Raw genomic sequence first — 22,136 nt, 5'->3', positions numbered from 1 at the left:
AAACTTAATGGAACCACAGCCTTCTCATCCTCTGTCCTCGATCTCTCATCTCCTGCCTCTACAACTCGCCACTATGGCACAATGCTAGGGAATTCTTTTCTATTTTCTCATCTCATCTCTTAGAACAATAGCATTTGTTGTGCTAAGCCAAATGATTTTCTAACCCATCAAAACCCTACTTTATTTATTTATCATAGTATTTAACAATACACTCTACATCTCATCTTCTATTTTAACATTACAATACATTAAAATAGTAACTTTTGAAAAAAACGCATCTCCACCATCAACAAGCAATACTACCACCGGATCAACCTAACCAACAAAATTTCCACCCTACCTTCAATATTAATAGCCAACACAATCACCACCCAAACCCAAATCAATCTAACAAAAACCCATATCAACCCAATTGAAACTCAAATCACCACCTAGTCACCAAATCGCAACCTAAAAATTGAAACCACTGCTGAAATTGCCACTCAAATTGAAACTCAACCCAGCCCCACCGCTAAATCGTCAACCCAAAATCGATCATCTACAAACCACCCACAACTCCAACCCAAACCAGTGAGAGAGAAGACTAAATTAAAATATGGTGTAAAGAACAGGGACTATATACTTAGTTTACCCAAATGAAAAATCATAACTAATTAGATATTCCCATTTGAAAAGTAAGAAAGGAAAAAAAAAGTGGTAAAAATTTATAAAAATGATAGTAGAGCTTATAAATCTTGTAGATCAGTTTCAAGCAATGTCATAAGACAAGGGGATGATCTTGTATCCAATTTGTAATGAGTAGCATCGACAGCTAACCATTTTGCTATTTTGTTGGACCTAACAGAGCAACCAAGAACGTCATCCACCGGAAACCACCTTGAAGAGCCCGAATCTGGAATATCGTTCATTAGATGTTAAGTGCGTCAAAGGAAAGATATTTGGGTTCTTCGATCAGTTTGTTTTAATATATTGGTAGACAAGATCTTAAAACTTATATATTCAAGGGGTAAGGTTGTTTATTTATCTTTTATATTTGAGATAGGTAATGAGTAGAGGCGAAGATGAAGTTTGAAGTTTGAACCACAGATACTACAAATGATATTAAATCTCATAATTGATATTTATTTGTGCAACCATTTTATTTCATTATGCTTATATCGATCAATTACATGAAAGAAAATAGGGCAAGTTTTATTTAAATGGCCTAATATTTCTATCACTATATGGTTTTCTCTAACTGTTATTGTTCCACCATGTTTGTTTCTCAAGATACTCAATCACATTCTTGTCTAGTTGAAAGGCCTTGGTGAGAACATCAGCATTGATGAGAGGATTAGACCCAAAAACTGCATTTGCTATGGTGATAACTCCCGGATTTTGACTATTGAAACGAGAAAGTGCAACAGCATTGGTTTCCCCTATATTGATCTCGAAGTGAATGAGACTAAATGGGAACACAATGATGTCTCCCTTGTGTAGAATTTTGGTAAAGAGACGATTGGGATTAGATGTGACAAAGCCAGCGTAGAGCGTACCCTCTAGGACTTGTAAAACCTCTGTGGCTCGAGGGTGAGTGTGAGGAGGATTTACGCCATTTGGTGCAAAGTCAAGACGAGCCAATGATATGTCTAGAGTGTTGAGGCCCAGTAGGTTGTCCACGGTGATTCGAGTGACAGTTGACCCAAGTGGATTTGAGGTGCTTCTAGGAATGTCTAACCCGGGTAAGAAAAAATCATCAACTCTGACAAGATTTGGGTCCTTGCAGAATTTTCCATTGACAAATACTGCAGTAAGAAAATTTTGTTATGTTCACATGCATGGGACAATTTTATAACAATGTTTGATAACATGTCAGTATGAAAGAGAATATTTTGTCCATATTCTTATGTATTATTCCATAGATCCCCTAATTAAATTCAAACACATGACTACATTGATCAATGTAACACAATCAATGTTACATTTCCTTGAATCAAATTCAATACAACCACGTGTTTAAATTTAATTAGGAATTGAAAATAAAGCTGTGCCTAAATTTTATCTATAATAATGCCTCATAGCATAATTTTATTCCTAAGTATATTCCTAACAATAGAAAGATCAATCCAGAATCTTGGAATGAGTGCTAATAATACTAAAAACAAGGAGTATGTACATACCTCCTGAACTGGAATCATTAACTGCAACACAGAAGTCTTGGAGAGCACTAGGGTCAAAGGCAGAGGCAAGGGGAAATGCCAAAGCTAACAGGGCAAAAGTGACAAGGTAAGGAACACTTCTGGTCATATTTGAGGCTATCTTTACTTGATATTCTTTGTATTATTGGTTTTTGTGAGGTGAATTGTAGCATTGGTTACACATGTCTATTTATAGAGGAGAAATCAGTGAAACAGTCTATGTTTTTCATACACGAAAGCGAATAAGACTTGGTAATACTTCAACGGTACCTTCTTTATATATAAAATCAGTGAACCATTCTTCTAGCTGCACATACTAAAACTCCAATCAAATTGGACCACTTCAACGCCGAAGTGCAGTTTTAATTAATATTACTTAGCCTTATCCACAAAATAAAGCTTACATAATGAAATTGACATTACTCGAGCGCCCATTTATCGTGTGAACTGACGAATATAACTGCACTTAGGAAATTATTTATTTATTTATAATTATTACAAAAAATGGTGAGTCTTCTGGATGAAGAGTCCTTCCGTCGGTGGATGTATATATATATATATATTTCTAGTGTTTAGTTAGATTTGAATGTTTCCTGGCGGAGCTGAAAGCTTCGAAGGCATTTGGCATATTCAGAGGTCTCTTGGAAAAATTTGCTATGTAGTATAATTTTAGGAAAAATTTGCTAAATAGCACATGACCAAACTTATTGAGTTGTGTAGCATTTTTTTTAAACTCAAGTTTACTAAACTTTAGTTATGTGGCATTATTTTTTAAACTTAAGTTCAAAGTGAATCTCAACTTTGGTGCAGTGCTTTTTTCCTAAATTATTCTTAAAATTATGGTATTTGGCAAAAAATGCTGAGGTCTCTTTCTTTCTTTCCTCTTCATTCCCTTCTCTAGTTTCGTATCATGCTCTTATATATATATATATATATATATATATAGGGAGAGAATAAAGCTCTCAAGAAAATTTACAACAATAATACATCTTTTTTTTTAGAGTTTTCAACCTACGACGTTTGCTCTGATGATAACTTTCTTTTTTATCAGACCAAGACATTAATTAGTTTTTGGTATAGGCGAAAATTGAATCCCAAATCTTTTATTTAACCATAAAAGATTTTACCAATTGAGCTAACTAGAATCCACAATAGTACATCTTTTGGTTTCAAAGTGCTTTAGGTATTGTAGCTGATTTATAAGTTATAAATACCTACATGTATTTTCATATAGTGTGCGCAGGCCGTCATCTGATCTATTCTTTAAGTGATAGAAAATTAATGCCCACTTTTTACAATTTTTCTAATATACAAACTTATCCCCTTTTAAAGAAAAAATAAATTAATTAAATGAACTAAAAACAATCAAGATCCACCTTTTTTTTTCCTTTCACTTTCTTACCAATAAAACATAGCAACAAATATAGAGAATATCTCAGTACACTATTATTAGCATAGAGAAAATCTCATCCCTGCTTCAATTTTCTATCACTCTCTTGGCAGATTGATGTATAGTTTGGCTGATTGAATGTGTTGTGTGCTTGGTATCCTAGAAAGTGATAGAAAATTAAATCTAGAATGGGGATTTTCTTGATGTTTCTTCATCCCTCATTTTTACTTTTTTTTTTTTTTTATATAAAAAAATTCATTTTATTTATTTTTTTTCCTCTAAAAGGCTAAAACTGAGGAGGATTTTAAGTTTTTTTCCCCATTATGTGGATTTGTTTTTCTTATGATGGTAAGGTGGCTTATTTCAAAAGCAATTAAATATTTTTTATTTTATCTTATTAGTTACCTTTGTCAAGTAAGTATTATGTCAGCAAGTTTTATAACTGAGATGATGGGAAGAGGAATCTCCATGTATCATTGAATGCATTCTAGCGCTTGATGTAATGTTTTTATCCTTGTCTGAATAAAGTTTCAGTCTTCGTATCAAAAAAAAAAAAAAAAAACATTTTTAAAAAACTCAAGGACCAAATAGAAAGGAAGCCTATATTATGCCATTATTTATTATTGTCCGATTATTGGGTGCCATTACGGTAGTTTTCAATAGACTATTTTAAGAAAGTTTTAATACTACTTTCATGATAAATAAATAAAAAAAATTAGTTACTTTTTTTCCCGTCAAAATTTTTCTAAAAATATTTTTTAAACTAATGTCCTTAAAAGCAATAGTTATCTTTCCCCCAGTTATTATTAATACCAAAGTTGTTTAAGTGCTTATATGTAGGCCACGCAGCTTTTAGGTCCGAAGTTCAATTACTAATAATAATTTGACTTTAAAAAAATTAAAATAAAAACATTAAGAAATATAACAAATAATTGTGGACATTCACAGCTGATGTTTGAAGTAATCTTTGATTGTATAACATCCAAACTTAAAAAAATGTAGCACATGTGGTTGAAATGATCAACTTGATCCCCCGCAATCAGATTGATCATATATATTAAGGTAAATTCCATTAGCATACTTTTAAATTTGGGTTAATACCAAGCAAGTCTAAGACTTTTCAAAATTAACCAATTTGATTCATAAACCGGATTTAGTCTCTAAAATAGTTAAGAAAAAATAACTAACTGACCTAACACTGTTTAGAGAACAAGTTGATTTTAGGAACTAAATTGGTTAATTCTGAAAAAAATTTAAACTTGGTAATTTTGAAATTTACCCCACACAAGCGTGCGAAAATTATTGAAATAAAAAAAATGTTCGATAGAAAAGCAAGTTGATCGGTTAATTCAATAATAATTCCATAATAAATGGGGTTTCGCACTGCACTAGATTTCGTTGGTACCATCCAATCCAATCGAATCCAATTCAATTGTTTATTTATTCAATTTCAATGAGTTAATTTTCAAGTTCAACAAACTCATTTTCAAAATCTCAGGCGGGTCAATAAAAGTCTTGAGAAAGTCTTTCATTTGACTATCATTATGGACAATATCATCCATATTATTTATCGAAGCACAAACACACACACACACACACATATATATATATATATATATATATATATATAATTCTTTCCTCTATCAAGAAAGAATTTTTCTACTTCGTAAACTACGGATTTCCGACACTAATAACAGAAAGAAAGGTAAAATGTTGAATGATAATGACTATTTTGTCAAAAGTTTTCTTTTTCTTTTTGAAGTGGTTGTCTAAGTTTTCTCAAGTCTGAATGTTTCCCTAGGTATATCCTTCCCCAGTTAATTTTTGTAAAGTGGACAAAAGTCAACAACTTAATTTTTGAATTTTGACCATATCATAGACTACTTGCAGACATTGCTTAACGCATCAAGCTGAGTAGCTGACCCATAAGGTTAACCTATATATATATATATATATATATATATATATATATATATATATATATATCAAGCTGACTGATAACTCTTTGTTTGGATGAGTTAGAAATTTAATTTATTAATTGTTCATTCACACGCCATTAGGACTTCTTCTTGCATTTGTAAGCCATATGAATACGTGTATATATTCAAATGGATAGGAGGCTTTAGGGTATGACCTCGTGCCTTTTTTTTTTTGTGGGCAAAAGGACCTTATGCACCTCCACGGTTAAAAGTATGCACTTTACATGGATTTTGAATCTCAGTTTCTAGTTTGTTCAAGAAGTACAACAAGTGACAAATAAGTGGTATTATTGAAAACAAGACTGCTTAAGAAATTGCTCAACAAAAGGTAAAACTACAGATCTTAATACCTCCTCGATACCTTTTGATCTATCAAGACTTAATGAAACTCGATACTTGTCTTGATACTTCTCGATCTATTGAGTTACGAGATTTCTGATTTAGCTAGCAACGTTTATTCTAAGTGGCTATTTTTGTGTGGGTTTGTGTAATCTAATAGGAGAGCCTATTTAAAAGCTCATTAAGCTCTTATATAAGTAGAGTGGTAGAGATAGAAAACCTAGTCTTCCCCATGTTTTAAATTGAAATTTTAGCCTCCAACTATATATTGAACCTGTAAGTTTAGAAAACAGAAAAAAAAAAGAAAAAAAAAAAAGAGATATTGTTGTGACTCTTATACACCTTTGGATTATGTACCAAGCAAATTCTCTGGTACCAATAATTGAAGATCTAATTAGTGTTTTGGGTGAAGTTGCTGTAAAAAGCCACAGACTTATTATTGTGAAGAAAACCTTCAAAAAGTTCTTGGAGTCAGTCAGAGGTTCTGATTGTGATTGCAAGTGCGACATTTGTGAAATAGTTCATTTATTAAAGAGTTTAGAGGTTCTGATGCGATCGAATATTTCTATCATAAGTTTATCTACTGGGATTGTAGAGTTTAGAGATAAATGTTTTGTACTAAATCTTAAACTTTTTTTTACTATAGTGGATTGCTTTTTAGAAAGGTTTGTCCTAGTTTTTTTTTTTTTTTTTTGGTGAAACTAGTTTATTTTATTAGTTTTTTTAGGTCGTCATATTTTGTGAATGATATTGATGTACCATTTATAATAGATCTAATTAATAACTTAGTCTTAAAACTTAGTAGTTTATTCTTTATATATATATACTATGAGTTTTTGAGTAACATTGACTTCTTTAAAGTTCTAGTTATTTATAATGATTTTTTTGGGTAAATTAAAAAAAAAAAAGAGGTTAGGATGGGTCGACTAATGTGGTTTCTTTATTTGGGCGTAACCATAGCGCTCTCATGCTAAGACTTTATTTTGATGAAATATAAGGAACATTAACACGTCATTAGTGAGGGAGGGCTAACATTAACTAAATAGACTTTGCATAACGGGGTCTTGTTGGTCCAAAGCTTAGATTACAATGCCACCAATCGTGTTATTTATAAAGAAATTAATACATTAGATTTTGCCTTTGCATAATTAATTTATCTCAACCGGTAAAATCTCTAATAGTTGAATAAGAGATCCACCAAAAATCTATTGATGTCTTGGTCTAATGATAAAGAACTATTATCAGGAGCGGATGCCATAAGTGAAAACTCTCTTTTAAAAAAAATCAATATAATTGTCAATTATTTGTTTTTTATCTCAAAAAAAAAATTATTTGTTTTTAAATAACGACGAGGTGATGCTAATTAAAAGAAAATTGTGCATTTATGATAGTCAATGGATTGGTGGTTTTAGGGTTGGAACTCGTGCATTTATATCCTATTTAGAATTTTAGAGTAGTACTAACTCTTAAAAACTTAATTTATTTATGAAACTAGTTGTTAACCTGTTCTATGCACGGGAACTTACCTATTTGTGAGGTATTTTAAATTGATTAAGAAACTATACCATTGCATGATTTGCTTTTGTATGACTTCAATTTGTGTTACAATTTGCTCTTGTATGCTTGAACATGTAATGACTTACCAAAAATTTGTCAGACAGTTTTAGATTTTAAAACTTCTGAAAGACAAAAAAATATTAAAGAATAGGATGATTCATTGGTTTGAAATTATTGAAACAAAACAAAATATATATGACTAAACAATAAAGAAATATAAGAGAAAGATGAATTACATTCAAAAGAATAATCCATAGCTATAACTATTGAAATGAATCAAAAGATTTAGATCCTACAAATTATGGATAATATATATATATATATGTGTGTGTGTGTGTGTGTGAGAGAGAGAGAGAGAGAGAGAGAGAGAGACTTCACAAATTTAGATGTTAAAATTTCTAAAAGACAAAAAAGATATATAATCAAAGAATAAGTTATTGAATTAATTCAAAAAATATATAACCATTCAAAAGAAAAATATAAGAAAAAGAAAAAAGTACATGAACCCATAAAGCAGTAAGTTTTAAATTTTAACAGGTCAAAACTTTAAAATAACCTTTCAAGAGCCCACATTGAAATAATGAAAGCCATACCTCCTCTTAATATATTGAATATAAGTTTTCTACCCATGAAATTAACATACTTTCATATGGTGAGGTGAAGCAAAGACATATGCAGCTATAACAACCTTAAACAAAATTTGAGGATGACAGCAACCTTAAACCAAATTTTTACACATTCACTTTTATTGGTACAATCATTTGAAAACAATTCTAAAATACCCAAATATAAGAGACACATTGACTTGTACTTGGTGATGGAAGAGTTAGAAGAGGAATAGAGACATTGAAGAAAAGGGTACAATGCGTGTGATATATATATATATATATATATATATATATATATATATATATATATATATATATGGAGAGAGAGAGAGAGAGAGAGAGAGAGAGACAGAGAGAGAGAGAGAGAGAGAGAGAGAGAGAGATTGCGGTGGAGAATTGAATTTGAGAAAGGAAAGGAATAGGATTGTTTGTGGTATTTGGTAAGAGCCGCTGATTAGGTTTTCTATGTGGTTACATATGGCACGACTACAATTGCATGAGAACTCCCATCGGTTTATAATGAGTTTTCTTTGTAAGACTCCTTGTTCATTGTATAGAAAATAGGTGATACCTTCATATTTCACTTAATAGTGGATTTCATTGATTAAATTTGGAGATAAAGTTTCACTTTATGTTAAGTTTGGACTAAAGAAAAATAATTTTGTTTAAAATAATAAGAATGATGAGTTTGAGTTTAAGTTGGATTCACTCATTGTTAAGTTTGGATTAAACAAAAATAATTTTATTTTAAAATAATGATAATGATTTATTTTTTATTTTTTAAATATTGTACTGACGTGGAAAATTGTGAGAGCTTCAAAGGCTTTGGTTTTTTAAATATTGTGCTGATGTGGAAAATTGTGAGAGTTTCAAAGGTTTCAGTTAGGGACCATTTTTATGTAATGAGTTGAATAAGCTATGAATCTGAATGATTAAGAGTTTTTTATTTTTTATTTTTGTTTTGAATGAGATTTTTGTTGAATATTTTGTTGTTGTTTGGCCTAATCTTTTTATTGTTTAATCTATTTGTTACGACATATGTGAATCATGTTAAGAACATATGTCAATTTTATGTAATTGGCTAATCCTTTGACAAAACGTACTTTACTTGTATTTGGATAGATTTAGGATGTGTTTAGTACTTCAAGAAACAAGGTTTCAAGTTCAAGTGTTAAAGCCATGCAAGTCTGTCCAAGAAACAAGTGAAGAAGTGCTAATTCATTAAATCTCGATCGCTCCTTGATAGCTCTCGATAGCTAGGCTTTTCTTTATCGCAATCTCGATAGCTCTCGATAGCTACTTCGATCGATCGAGAAACCTTCTGGATGCTAGATGGCTTCTTGATAGCTCGCAACAGATAGGCTCAATGGGAAAAGATGAAAAGAGTAAAAATTTGGCTCTTAAGGGTATAGAGGAAGAGATTGAGGACTCTGAAGATGAAGGAAAAAACCAAGAATTTAAAAGATAAAGGGTTGGTTGCCACCAAGAGTGATACTGAGGATGATTCTTCTGATAAGTATATGGATGAATGTGGTCACTTTATAGCTTTTGCTGCCTCAACCAATAAGGTGATTGTGGAGAGTGTTATAGAAAAGTATCATCTATTATGTGGTTCCTCATAGTGATATAAATACAAGATTATAGACTTATGGTCATGCAGCCCCACATTGATTAGGGAAGCCTAATCCTATGGTCTAGTAGCCCCACATTGATGAATACAAATATATATATATATATATATATATATATATATATATATATATATAGATTTGCATGTAAATTGTTGTCCTTGCAGAAACCCAATTTCGAATTTTTTTAAAAAACCCTAGGTTTCAAAAATTAAAGGGATCAAGTACCAAAAATCACCCAATCAAGAGAAAATGAACGGATCAAGTATCAAGAATAAAAAATATGATTTGTAACAGATGAACCCGAAATCTATGTCTCGTTCTTCTCGATTTACTTGCCCGATCAAAACTCAGATGGTTCTCAGTCCATTATCTCAAGCACATTGCATTATAGCATCTAGGTTCTTAGTTTGGTGAGCATGCTTGGATGGGAGTGTGTTTTGGGAGTGAGGAGTGTTTGATCTGTTTTAGCTTTTGTTTTTGATAAAAAAAAGTGTGTTAAAGTAACATCTGAGAGGTAGGTGGGTTACAGAATAATAACCGAGTGAAGCACAGGTGGGTTAAGTGTCAAAAATGAAACCACGGGTGGGTAAGTTAAATTTGAGGCAAACCACAAGTGAGTAAAGTGTAATTCCCCCTAAAGTAAAAGAATTATCCAAGAAACACTGTGGTTAAAGGTAGAAACAAAGGCTTACAAGAATATTTTTTTAATGACTGTCATTGGCCTTTTAGCATTACACACTCCTAATATGTTCTCAAGGAAAAGGTAATTAACACAACATAGAATTAAAATCTTATTACAATAGATTCACTCAAATGAATTCTGATATGATCACCAACCCATCTTCTTTCAAATATGTGGTTCCAATCCCTATTAAGGGAATCAATCTTGTACCGGAGGCTATACCGGTTAGACCAATGGAACAATATATTTCGGTACTGGTCAATACCGGTGTACCATTTCGAGTTTACAGCTATTATATATATATATATATATATATATATATATAATTTTACCATAAAAAATTACCTTAATTCAGAATAAATTATTCATGGTTTTAGACTTTAGCATCAACAAAAAGAAAAAGAAAAAAAACACAATATAAAAAACATAAAGCTTAATTGATCATTGCATACTAAGAAAACAAATAATACTCATTAGTTAATGCAAATAAGTTACCATTCTGCCCTTACAAAAATTCTAAAACTAAAAGGAAAAAAAAAGTTTTTTTTTTTTTTTTGGTACTAGCCGGTACGCCCGGTTTTGGCCGATACACCCCAAATCAGCCGATACGCCTAGTACATAGCTGGTACGCCTAGTATTTATACCGATATGAAATATTGATGTTTCGATACCGATACATGTACCAGTATGGTACATACTAGCCGGTACGGCTGGTACCGATACGATATCGACTACTTTGATCCCCATTCTTCTCTTTATATGTCTTGAAAAGAGAAAAAAAATAATCGCAAATATAAGAAGCTAGAAAAAGACAATCAATAGCATATAGGTAAACTTTTCTTACATACCTTTATCTCTCTAGGAATACCACCTTGAGCTGTTCATATTTGAATAACATAAATAAAACATTAAAATAATACATAAGTAAGAATCCACGAAATTAGGATCATACCCAAACCTAATTCCACCAAGAAATTAAGATAATGAAGCACCTTTTGACATGATTATTCATTTCACTACAAATTTTTGGATTGGGGAAAAAAAAGGAATAAAAGATTTATAAGCATGATAAGGTAGAAGAGAGAAACTAATAAGAAAGTGATCGAGTTGTAATAGAGTCAATTTTTAATTTGAGTTTTATTGGAGCATTTTAATATTAATTAATTAAAATGAATAAATGTTACAACATAAATGTAAAGATGTGGGAGTGAATATGGAAGATGAGGAGCTAGTGAAAATGTTTAATCACACATTGAAAATGAGAGAGACTATTTTATTCCTTTTAATTATGGTGATTAATGGGCTAACATGAATTGTCTTAAGTATTGGGCTAGATACGTGCGCAAAGAGGAGGTAAAGAGTGGAGGTATCAAAAATGGAAATGAATCAGCCTCTTGGATCCTCCTACTTGACACCCCGTTCGGAATAATTGTCATATCCGTTGGTGAGTAAATGACCCGAATTAATACTCCATTTTTATTACAGAAAATGAAGAGCCATTAATCCACTTAATGGACTATCCGTTTGAGTCTTTTCATTCTTCAGAAACTCCTTATCTCACCATTAATTGTATAACTCTAGCCCATCAGATTAGTATTAAGTAATTAATCTTGTAACACCCACTACATCAGAATAATGGACCTAATTAATCAGCTTATTTGGGTAATAAATTCGTGAGGCCTATTGAGCCTATAAATAGACTCATTCAGACTCAATTCAAGTTACCGTAATATACACTAAAAAAAATAGAGAGGTTCTTGTCAAGGAAGAGTGTTCTTTCTGGTGGAGCTTGAGCTTGAACACTTTGTGCAGAGGTTGTTCTAGCCATATGACACTTGTTGGACTGTTGTATCCTGGGGGAGACAAGTCAAAGAAGGTCTGCACTGGTTACAAAGTTTAGCCAATCAAGGGTTTGAATCTCCTTAAAGAGAGTGAGTGCTGTGCCTCAGTCCAAATAGTATTGTGTAATTTTTCTTAATTAAATTAATAATATTCAGAAGTATTATTCAGTTTCTCGTTGTGTTATTTCTATTATTTTTGTGTTTGCACCAACAATTTTAAGTAGATTCAACACATGGAGCCTACACAAGAGAAACCAAATGAGCTAGCTGGAGATATCAACAAACCCTTTCGCTTTGAGGGAGCCCACTTCAAGAGGTGGAAAGGAACGGTCCTCTTTTACTTAAGTCTTCTTAAAGTTGCCTACATCCTCACTGACAAGAATCCATCAAAGGTTTCTATCGATGAGATGAGTGAGGAAGAATTTAGTCTCCATCAAGAAAAAATAGATAAGTATACAAAATATCAATATAATTGTCGTTCTTATCTTTTGAATTGTCTTGCCGATCATTTCTATGATTATTATGATACAACTTATAATTTTGCTAAGAAAATTTAGAAAGCTTCACAAAGCAAGTATGATACCGAGGAGGCTAGTGCAAAGAAGTATGCTACTAGTAGATTTTTTCGTTACCAAATGGTTGATGGAAAATCGGTGGTGGATTAAGCACAAGACTTCTAAATGATTGTGGCAGAATTGAGATTTGAAGACATAAAGATTGGAGACAATTTGGTGGTAGCTGGCATAATTGATAAACTACCACAATCTTGGAGGGAGTTCCAAAAGACTTTGCGGCATAAATGAAAGGAGACATCCTTGAAGACTTTGATTACATGCATCTGTGTGGAGGAGGAGGTTATAGGACAAGATGCACTCATGACACAAGAGAGCAATGGTACTTCCACCACAAAGGTAAACTTTATTTCAGCCAATTTTAATATGCCCAAAAATCATTTTCCATCAATTGAAGCCTAAAAAAAGAGCCTTTAAAAATAATAATAGGCCTCAAGGAAGGGGAAGCCCGAATAAAAGCTACAATAAGAACCAAGGACCCCCTTCAAGATCAATTTTATATATCCTGTTTTGTCTGTGGCAAGAGTGGGCATATTACTTGATTTTGGAAAATTTGGAAACGTGAATATGTCCCGCAGACTAACTTAACCAAAGAGCCTTTAGTGGCTATGATTATAAACATCAATATGGTGCAATATGTTGAAGGGTGGTGGGTAGATTCTGGTGCTAATAAGCACGTCTGCTATGATAAAAATTGGTTCAAGTTGTACACTCCTTTTGAAGAAGAAAAAAACTGTTATGCTTGGTAACTCAAGCAAAAACAAGGTTCTTGGGAGTGGTGAGGTTGATTTGAAATTCACTTCTGGACGTGAAAGATGTACTTTACACTCTATCCATGAAGAAGAAATTGATGTCAAATTTTTAGCTTAACAAGGCTAGCTCTAAGCAAACTATGGAATCTGATAATTATGTAATCACTAAAAAGGGATTATTTGTGGGCAAGGGTTATACTTGTGATGGAATGTTTAAATTGAATGTTGAGAATAATAAAGCATCTACCAGTTCAGTTTATATGCTTTCTTCTATTAATGTTTGGCATGCTCTTTTGTGTCATATAAATAGTAGATATGTGGGAATCATGAGTAGTTTATAATTAATTCCAAGACTGTCAAAAGATTTTGAAAAATAGGAAACTTGTAGTCAAGCTAAGATTAAAAAAATGCCTTATAAAAGTGTTGTAAGAAATACCCAATTGCTTGAGTTAATTCACTCCGATTTATGTGAATTTGAGGAAATTTTAACTCGTGGAGGAAATAGACATATTATCATTTTATTAATGATTTCTCAAAATATACAACTATTTATTTGTTGAAAATTAAAAGTGATGCTTTTGAAAAATTTCAAGATTTTTTAAAAGAAATTGAAAATCAATTCAGTAGGAAAATAAAAAGAATAAGAAGTGATAGAGGCTGTGAGTATGAATCAAGTGCATTCAAGTCATTTGTTTAGTTTTTGGGAATTGTCCATGAAACTACTGCACCATATTTACCTGCTTCTAATGGCGTGATTGAAAGAAAAAATAGAACTCTAATTGAGTTAACAAATGCTACGTTAATTGAATCTGATGCACCTTTACATTGTTTGGGTGAAGCTATTTTAACTACATGTTATGTTTTGAATACGGTGCCACATAAAAAATCACATATCACACATTTTGAGATGTGAAAAAGACATAAGTCAAATTGGGATATTTGAGAGTATGGGGTTGTCTTGTTTATGTAAGGCTTATTGACCCTAAAATACCTAAATTAGGTATAAGAGCTACTACTTGTTCTTTTCTTGGTTATGCGATTAATAATGCAGCCTACAGATTTTTTGATCTTGCAAACAAAATAATTTTTGAATTTGGTGATAAAATTTTTCATGAAGAAAAATTTCCTTTTGAATTGAAAAATAATGAGGGTGAAGAAAATATTTTGTCACAGCCTAGTTCTTCTGCTTCACATTTACAAAATCAAGGGTATTTTGAAGTGGAACCTAGGAGTAAAAGAGCTAGAGTTGAAAAGGATTTTGGTCTTGATTATTATGTTTTTAACATTGAGGAAAATTCCCAAAATTTAAAAGAGGCTTTAACATCACTTGATGCTATTTTTTGGGAAGAGGCTATAAATGATGAGATGGAATCTCTAATTTCTAATAGAACTTGGAAATTAGCAGATCTTCCACCGGGTTGTAAGACCATAGGTTGTAAATGGGCCTTAGAAAAAAATTGAAACCTGATGGATCAAGAGATAAGTTTAAAGCTAGACTTGTTGAAAAGGCTTTAAGTAAAAAGTTTATCTTGATTTCTTTGATACATTTTCTTTGGTAACAAGAATTACATCTATTAGATTGTTAATTACTATTGTTGCAATTTTTGATTTGAAAATTAATCAAATAGATGTAAAAACTGCTTTTCTAAATGGGAACTTAGATGAAGAGATTTATATGGACCAACTCAAAGGCTTTGTAGAGCCTGGACAAGAAAGCAAGGTATGTAACTAATTCCCTATATGGCTTAAAACAAGCACCTAAGCAGTGGGATGAAAAGTTTGATTCCTGCATAATTGAGAATGACTATAAATCAAATGAATGTGATAAATGTATTTATTCTAAATCATGGAATAATTTACATGTTATTATTAGTCTCTATGTGGATGATATGTTGATTTTTGGCTCAAATATGCATGTTATAAATGAGACAAAAAATATGCTTAAAAGCCATTTTGATATGAAAGATCTTGGTGAGACTAATTTTATTTTGGGCATGAAAATTACAAAAACATATGATGAAATATTTCTTGATCAATCATATTATGTTGAGAAAATATAATTTTCACGATCACAAAAGTGTAGCTACTCTTTTTGATTCTAGTGTTCATTTATACTACTGATTGTACTAGACTTGACATTGCATATGTAGTAGGAGTGCTTAGTAGATTTACTAGCAAGCCTAGTAAAGATCATTGGCCAGCTATTAAGCGAGTCATGAGATATTTAATTAGTACCAAAAGCTATGGCTTATTTTATAAAAATTACCTTGTTGTGATTGAAACTTTTAGCGATGCCGATTGGAACACTTTGTCAAGTGATTCTCTCTCTACCACTGGTTATATTTTTACCTTAGGTAATGGTGCTATTTGTTGAAAATCTAAAAAGCAAACAATAATTGTTAATTCAACAATGGAAGCTGAATTAATAGCATTAGCTTCAGCTAGTGAAGAGGCAAATTGGCTTAGAGATTTGTTATATGAAATTCCATTTTGGTAAAAGCCAATTTCACCTATATTAATTCATTGTGATAACACTGCTACATTGGTAGAGTTAAAAAACGTTACTATAATGGTAAATCCAGATTTATAAGAAGAAAGCACAATACCGTGCGATCTTATTTGAGTAGTGGCATTATAAATGTGGATTATATTAAATCTAATGATAATTTTCCAGATCCATTTACCAAGGCCTTGGCAAAAGATAGGGTTTGGAATACATCGAGGGGGATGAGACTAAAGTCTGTAGAATCATGAGCCATGTATGAGGATACCCAACCTAAGGACCAGAGATCCTGATAATTAGGTTCGAGGGAAAAAACGAATCATACGTTGGTCGTAAGAAATGCACTATTTATTTATTTATTTTTAATTATTTATTTTGTAAATAATTTTTTAAATTGTTCATCCCTATGATGTAAGTGCATTTATCCTATAATGTGGAGAGATTGAATAATAACTCTAAATGAAATTTGTAACTTGTATGAGTAGGGTGTCAGAATTACAGAAGCACCCTTGACAAAATTTCACTTATGTGAGTGTGGGGGTGGGGCCGCTACCTATGAAATTTAGACTTAATCTCAAATACACTCATGAAATTGGGATCAACACACAACCGTAAAGTGCTAGCTATAAAAGCTCATGTCAATACCTAGGTTGTTATGTGTAAGTAGTGACACTTAATTTCTTTAAAGCAGTCCTAGTTCAAGTCGGAGACCACTATGGCTCTGGAGTTGAGATCGCTGTTTTACTAAGTGAAGGTTCAATGCAGAGCACACCTTCATGATGCATAGTGACCTGTCTTTGCTTGATAATCTCTCTTTAACTAAAAACTTTAAAATTAAACTGAGTGGGGGATTGTTGGAGCATTTTAATTTTAATTAATTAAAATGAATAAATGTTACAACATAAATGTAAAGATGTGGGAGTAAATATGGAAGATGAAGAGTTAGTGAAAATGTTTAATCCCACATTGAAAAGGAGAGGGACTATTTTATTCCTTTTAATTGTGATGATTAATGGGCTAACTTGAATTATCTCAGATATTGGGCTAGATACGTGCGCAAAGGGGAGGTGAAGGTATCAAAAATGCAAATACCTCTTGGATCCTCCTACTTGACAGCCCATTCAGAATAATTGTCTATTTATAGGCCCATTGAGCCTATAAATAGACTTACACTTTGTGCAGAGATTGTTCTAGCCATACGACACTTGTTGGGCTATTGTATCCTGGGGGAGACAAGTCAGAGAAAGTCTGCACCGGTTACAAAGTTTAGCTAACCAAGGACTTGAATCTCCTTAAAGAGAGAGGTTGTTCTAGCCATACGACACTTGTTGGGCTATTGTATCCTGGGAGAGACAAGCCAGAGAAGGTCTGCACCGGTTACAAAGTTTAGCCAACTAAGGACTTGAATCTCCTTAAAGAGAGTGAGTACCGCGCCTCAGCCCAAATAGTGTTGTGTAATTTTTCTTCTTTAAATTAATAATATTCAGAAGTATTATTCAGTTTCTCGTTGTGTTATTTCCATTATTATTGTGCTTGCACCAACAAGTTTCAAAACATGGGCAACATTGTGCTTCAATGTGAACTTGTTAAACTTCTTCCATTTTTTAGATGAAGAAGTTTTATCTGAAACATGTGATGTAATGTGGATTTGAAAAACTTCCTTCAAATTGTTTTTTTTTTAAGAAACAATTTTATCCATTTTTTTTGTTTTCTTTAAAGCATCCGAAACTTTTGTTATGGATGTGCACTATATGTGGCTACTTTTAGAATTAAAAATTGGGGAAAACTTAAATGAAATATGTATAGTACCTTAAGTACTATCCCTTAAATATCGCTTTTAAATTTCAGCCACTTGTCTAAATACTTGATAGAGGCTATAGAGAAAACGGTATTGAGCATCTGTATCTTTTTGTCTTTTTCCTTTCCTGTTAAAATTCATTTAGACTTCCACATCAAAATAACACGAAAGTGAGATCAAGAGTTTCAATTTCATTCAACGATAGACATCTTTGTGAGATAGGTGTCCTTATTTTGCTTCCTGTACTTATTATTGTAAAATGGTGACAATCCTTGAATGTTCTATCATGCTGGCTTTCACTCCCCGTTATAGTTGTAATCTCTTTTTTCTTCAATAAAGTTCTATCATTGAAGTAAAACACACACACACACACACACACACACACACACACACACACACACACACGCAAACATGAAAATCAATCACTCTGAAAATTTTGAGATCTATCCCTACTTAATCATAGTCTTGGTATGTGGACGAGAACAAAGTTTTTCTCCAAACTAGTTTGAAGAGAAACCCTTCAAACTTCTTATATATTTATTTTTTGGATGTGAATTTTGCAAAACTAGCTATTGAATTTCATGTTCCTTATTTTCTTAACAAGCATATCAAATTCCGTTCAAATCGGATATTATTTACTATTCGATCAATAAACATATTTTTTTACACAATTTTAGATCATGAAAACTTGAAATTTTAACATTTGTTTGATGACATAACAATTGATCTTTGATTTTCTTGAAAACTTTCAAGCATGAAAGATATAATAAGAACAAGCAATCTAACGGTTAGATTTTCAAAATTGACTCTCAATATAAAAATATATAAGGGATTTGAAGGGTTTTCTCTCCAAAGTAGTTTGGAGTGAAGCTTTGTTTTGCGGACTAGGAGCTCACTGAGTTTGACTCATCATATGGGGCCTTCGATCTTTACTCTGAACTCTACTTTTCTTCTTCAACCCAAATTCTTTCTATTTAGGTTTTCGAAAACTTAATGGAACCACAGCCTTGTTAGCCTCGGTCCTCAATCTTTCGTCTTCTGCCTCTACAACTCACCACTATGGCACAATGCTAGGGAATTCTTTTTATTTTCTCATCTCATCTCTTAGAACAATAGCATTTGTTGTGCTAACTATATGATTTTCTAACACATCAAAACCCTACTTTATTTATTTATCATAGCATTTAACAATACACTCTACATCTCATCTTCTATTTTAACATTACAATACATTAAAATAGTAACCTTTGAAAAAAACGCACCGCCACCATCAACAAGCAATACTACCACCGGATCAACCTAATCAACTAAATTTCCACCCTACCTTCACTATTAATAGCGAACACAATCACCACCCAAACCCAAATCAATCCAACAAAAACCCATATCAACCCAATTGAAACTCAAATCACCACCCAACCACCCAATCACAACCTAAAAATTGAAACCACCGCTGAAATTGCCAGCCAAATTGAAACTCAACCCAGCCCTACCACTAAATCGTCAACCCAAGATAAAATCACGAGAGAGAACAACTAAGGTGTTAATATTGGATATAAGAGACAACTAATCTGCTACTTTATTTGATAGGGTGGTTCAAGATTATTCAAAAGGTATGCATCTCATTGCCTTAGCACTTTGCCAATTCGCTTTGAGCTTACTTTGTAATTTTCTAAGCTAACATGATTGATGGAGTGCCTCCAACCAACCCTACTTGATGGTTTTCAACCTAGTTTGTAGGTCATTATTATTTTGCTAACATTCCACCAATGATTCTTAGGGTGTTTGACCTTTGTACTTGTCAAAATATTTATCACGGTACAATTTCCATTCTATTCGCATACAATTGGCATCTTCTACGGGGATTGTACCAAGGGAGTGAATTTCATAGCGTACTGGCCAGTACTGCCAATATTTATTGTTTTGGTTGCTTGACTGGTACAAAAACACAGTAATTTCGTACCGGTTTAAGTACCGGTCATACCGGGATCGTTTTGGCCGTACCGGGATAAATATCAGAATCCGGCCGGTTGATGTATACCGGACCGGTACCAAAGTTACAAACCAGAAACATTTTCTCAACGTCACACTGGTACTGCAATACTAACTGGCAGTCAGCAAATGCACCGGCGATTCGTTAGGCTATGAAACGAGATTGAGAGCCTGAAACTGAGATTGAGAGAGAAAAATAGTTTTGAGATCTGAATTTGAGAACTTTGAGAGAGAGAGAGAGAGAGAGAGAGAGAGAGAGAGAGAGAGAGAGAGTGAGACTCAGAGAGTTTTTTGATCTAAAAATGGAAGAAGAACCAAAGATGTAAAAATGAGAAGCTAATTAACGTGTTTGAGTGGAAAACTTAAAAAGCTAGGTTGGGAGAAGTGAAAAAACAATAAAATAGGCTGTCATTTTTTGGGTTTTATCACCCTATTTGACTAATTAGTTTTTATTTTTATTTTTTATATAATATATTTAATACCATTTTACTAATTAAGGCCAATCCCAGCGTCACTACTAACTACCTCATCTATTGATTCTAATTGATATTTTGTGGTTTTATTTTAACTTTTTAATAAAAGTTATAAATCCTTTACTTTATTTATTTAATTTTTTAACTTATAAACTCGTAAGTGTTGTAACATGTATTTGTAAAGATCCATAATAAATTATATGGGCTTCTATCAAATAAATAAATCTATAAATATGAATATATATATATATATATATACACACACACACACACACATATATATATATATATATATATATAGATATATACACATATATACACTTTTGAATTCAGGAATATATAATTTTTTTAAAATATTGGTAATTTTGAAACAGTATATCAGTATTGACCGGTATCGAAATAATTTTGACTAAACCAAAATAGCTTTAATATTGACTTTCTTGGATTGTAGACTAGAAGTTTAATAATATATGGTTAGGTTCAAATTATATGTGTTGTAACTTTTGTCAATATTGCATCTCTTGATATCTTTTTATTGGTTATGTATTTTGACAAATCTACTGTCAGATTACTTTTTCTCTTTATACCCTTATTAATTGCTTGTAAAATTTTAAGATAATTAGAGATCAATAATTATCTTATCTATAATTTAAGTTTCAAGGTTTTGTACTTAAAAATTATACACTACACTAAATGAGTTTTTTGATTGAATAGTGAATAACATATGTTTAACACAAAAATTCTAATGAAAATATGTAATCCAACTATATAATTTTTGAAATATTATTCTGATTAAGAGTTATTGAGTGATGAATCATTATAAAGAATTACCAAATATAGCTATATATGTATGTATGTATGTATATTAATTATAATAAAATGTGTGCTTTGATGAGTTGACATGGCATTATGGAAATGAGTAGAAACGAAAAGGATAAACAACGTATTTGGTCTCTATCATTCACACTATGTTTCAATTTGGACTATAAACTTTCAATCGTGTCAATTTGGTCCATAATTTCCTAGTATCGTGTCAATTTAGTCATTTCCATTATCTCTTTGATGGAACTTGCCGACGTAGCAAACGGCCAAAATAAAAAGTTAGTTTATTGTTACATCAACGGAAACTAATTTTTAATTTTGACAATTTGTCATATCAGCAATTATCATCTAAGAGAGAATGACAGAGACTAAATTGACACGACACTGAAAAGTTATAGACCTAGTTAACACAATGGTAAGGCTCTGTTAGTGCATAGAAAGGAAAATGGATTGGTCACTTCAAGGGGACCAGACCTCCATGGAAGATTAGAGAAAGAGAAAGAGAAAGAATGGGCAATGTATTATTCACAAGACAATGACATGTTCTGTTACACAATGCTTCCCTTATACCCATGGTGCAATCCTAACTAACTCTAGTACAACTGACCCACCCTCACAGTACAACTAACTCACCCTCTTAACCACTTTTCACCTTATTAACTAGTGTGGTAACCCATTACCCCAAAGTAACTAACTAATAACTACCACCTGTTAAAATCAGTTAGGTCCATATGTACAATTACACTGCAATGGAATTATAGATTCCTAACATTACCCCACTCTTTCAAAGCACCTTGCCCACAAGGTGAGGAAAGGAGAGCTGTAGCTGATGAAGGGATTCCTAGGTTGCATCATTAGGAGAAGCACCTGACCACTGCACCAAGACTTCTATGATGATTCTAGACCTTAAAGACTTAGTCCTTTTTTGTAGAACAGCCACTAGTTTAGTAAACACTTGACCAGATTCATCAATAGGAGGCAGAGTAGGTAAGGGTGTAACATGCTGACCCAGCTTTAGCT

General features: G+C 32.2%; 1 protein-coding gene across 1 annotated transcript; it reads right to left on the bottom strand.

The window, feature by feature from the left end:
• Nucleotides 1-1,096: 1,096 nt before the first annotated feature.
• Nucleotides 1,097-2,352, bottom strand: LOC142617438 (germin-like protein subfamily 1 member 11). The gene is made up of 2 exons (XM_075790309.1): nt 2,160-2,352; nt 1,097-1,784 (listed from the first exon to the last, which is right to left on the bottom strand). Exons 1-2 carry the CDS (start codon nt 2,284-2,286, stop codon nt 1,234-1,236), a joined length of 678 nt encoding a protein of 225 aa, XP_075646424.1. The 5' UTR covers nt 2,287-2,352; the 3' UTR covers nt 1,097-1,233.
• Between the last annotated feature and the right edge of the window lie 19,784 nt (nt 2,353-22,136).

Source organism: Castanea sativa, chromosome 11 (genome assembly GCF_040712315.1).
Source record: "Castanea sativa cultivar Marrone di Chiusa Pesio chromosome 11, ASM4071231v1".
Taxonomy (NCBI): domain Eukaryota; kingdom Viridiplantae; phylum Streptophyta; class Magnoliopsida; order Fagales; family Fagaceae; genus Castanea; species Castanea sativa.
This window is presented reverse-complemented; position numbering and strand designations above follow the sequence as displayed.

Excerpts from the sequence above, each read along its gene's own strand:
- LOC142617438 (XM_075790309.1), bottom strand. The coding sequence starts at position 2,286 with ATGACCAGAAGTGTTCCTTACCTTGTCACTTTTGCCCTGTTAGCTTTG. Across the intron at positions 1,785-2,159 it reads TAATGATTCCAGTTCAGGAG|TATTTGTCAATGGAAAATTC; the intron begins GTATGTACATAC and ends TTCTTACTGCAG.